This window comes from Crinia signifera, chromosome 19, assembly GCF_055691185.1.
Source record: "Crinia signifera chromosome 19, ASM5569118v1, whole genome shotgun sequence".
NCBI lineage: Eukaryota > Metazoa > Chordata > Amphibia > Anura > Myobatrachidae > Crinia > Crinia signifera.
The window spans coordinates 92,713,261-92,715,760 of NC_139226.1; the positions used below are offsets into that span (position 1 = coordinate 92,713,261).

Consider the following 2,500-nt stretch of genomic DNA (forward strand, 5'->3'; position numbering starts at 1 on the left):
CTCGCATTATTTGACCACCGCAGAACAAAAAGGAAAGTTCATTATAGTAATACACAGAAAAAGCCAGCAAGCCGGGTATTTCATCCCTTTTTGTGGTTCCTGGGTGCCAAAGGGTTAAAAAGCAGCTCCAAACCATCAGCCCTGCTTCCTATAGAGATTAAGTGAAGTTTAATTGTGGCAGGTTAATCAGCAGCAACGCTAAGCCAATAAAAGGGTATTTTATTGAATGATCATTACCGTTGTCATCATCAGTCCAAGGCTATTTGGGATTACTGTTGTGGGAAATATAATAATATATATATATATATATATATATATATATATATATAATGTATGTATTTGAAACAATATGTGTGTGTGTGTGTGTGTGTGTGTGTGTGTGTGTGTGTTTGAAACAAAATAGAAAAATGGAAAAACACACACACACACACACACACACGTGAAAGTGTTAACAATACCCACAAAAAAACAAGTAGAAATAAAAAAAAAACTAATGTATTGTAATGTAAAAAAAAAAAGTTTTATATACAGATATATATATATATATATAGATATATATATATATATATATATATATATATATATATATATATATATATATATATATATATATATATATATATATATAGTAACTAGCCACATTAACTGGTACCTGGGTCCTCAAACTTGTCCAATCCTGGGGCCAATTGCTTTGGGTCTCAATGAAAGAGGTCTGATTTTCCTTAAAGAGGCAGTACAGGGACCGGCAGAGAGATGGAGCCTCGGAGAGAGGGGGAGAGCAGGGGGAAGATAAGTGATCTGAAGAAGAGGATAGGACAAAAAAAAACCCTGATGATGATGAATTCATAGGAAACTTTCTTAGTCCTGGAGAGGGTGTCAGATTGAACGCTGTGTGCGCATGTGCAAAGGTGTCCAAATTGACAATGCTTGTGAGATGAAGATAGTGTGTAGCTTGCTTCTGGGCTCAAGGAGGAGAAGAGGAATCTACAAGCCGACAAGATGAGATCCAAGGCGAGGGCGAGGAAACTGGCCAAAAGTAGGTCTCTTTTCTTTGCTTCTCCTGCAGTGGCCCCCTAAGATCCAGTAGGATCTGTCCAGCTGGCTGGTGGATGCCTAGTTTTCATAAGCTGGTGCACCTTTTAATGCCCCTCTCTGTCTCTTCTTCCTTTCTGGTTAGAGAAGCACAGGAGATAGGTTCTGGATTGTCCACCCCTGAGTGTATAAGCTTAGCCAGGCAGCACTGAGTCCTGTGTCTGTGCCCCTTACCCCCCTCCCTTCCTCTCACACTCAGACCCTGGCTGCTCCTCTGGTCAGATCCTGGGACCCTCACCATGGTACATACATGCTAAAAACGAAACTTAACTAAAAGTTGACGAAAGGGATAGCAACTTTTTTTTTTTCTTCCCTCTATTGAATCGTTCCAAGTCTGGTGAAAATGATATTCCTGGCTTTTGGAATAGTGGGCGCTAGAGGACTGCCCATGATATGAGGAGGAGAGGGTTCCTGCAGGCTGAGAGAGGGAGGCGGTGAGCTGTACACAGCAAGCACACTGCACAGCCATGACTCAAAAACCAGGGACCTTACGCCAAAGCCATGGATTCTCTCGTCTCCATTTTAACCTGTGTATTTTTTTTTCTTTCTTCCCATTTGCAATCATTCTGCTGCTAAGTAGAAGATTTAGGCTGGGCGCATTTGTCAGATTGGGGGGGTAAGGAGGAGGAAAGAGGGGGGGAGGGGGTTGTGCAGGGTTGTGTGACTTGCAGTATGTGTTACTTTGTTGCATACAGCTTTTAACTGTTTATTTTTGTTCTATTTATTTTTCTCTATTTATTGTTTTCTATTTATCGTTTTTTCTCTATTTGTTTATTTACTCTCTATTTAATTATTTCTATTTGTATTTCCTGGTGACCGATTTGTGGGTGTGCAAACAGATTAGGATTGCATTGGTTATCCTGGAGTTGGGTAATCGATTGCTTATAGAGTTTGGGAACTGGCTTTAAAATGCAGTCCTGTCAAACGTTTTTTACTTTCTATTTCAGTGAGGCTGTGTGACACTAGGCGTGCATACACTGGGAGAACGTAGGCAGGAGTCATGCTGCTGCTGTTAGTAGGACGCTGTTCCTGCACAAAGTTCTAAACTCCTTTCCCTGTTGTCATATCAGAGCCTGCTGCTGCTATGTAGGAAGTGCACAGGTCTCTGCTCAGTACTGATTGCAAGAAACCAGCTGCAAGCTACCAAGTATTAATAGGCTGATTGCTGCTATGGCTTGGTCGGATTGTACACAGTATAAGGGTCCAGTCTGCTCTGTATCTAGTTATACCAAGGTGCATATTATAATGCAGACTGATCATTGGGAAATGGAATTGTGAGACATGATTTCTCCCTTAGTAGCAGGCTACAGTATATTAGGAAGGAGAGGTGTACAGGCAGGATACATTCACCGGGATACATCGTCCTGCATAAGGTGATCTGACTCACAGGTGTCTTTTATCAACACAA

The 2,500-nt window shown here is 41.2% G+C and overlaps 1 protein-coding gene across 7 annotated transcripts in view; it reads left to right on the forward strand.

Moving 5' to 3' along the window:
- The first annotated feature begins 771 nt into the window (after positions 1–771).
- PRDM16 (PR/SET domain 16) overlaps positions 772–2,500 on the forward strand; it is a 478,584-nt gene continuing 476,855 nt past the window's right edge. For 4 of the 7 annotated variants that reach the window (XM_083162923.1, XM_083162928.1, XM_083162924.1 and 1 more), the window contains exon 1: positions 774–1,036. In XM_083162923.1, the coding sequence (XP_083019049.1) occupies positions 1,000–1,036 (37 nt within the window). In that variant the 5' untranslated portion in view covers positions 774–999. Of the gene's footprint in view, positions 1,037–2,500 lie in introns of all 7 variants that reach the window. The other 3 variants (XM_083162920.1, XM_083162922.1, XM_083162919.1) reach the window with 2 other exon arrangements.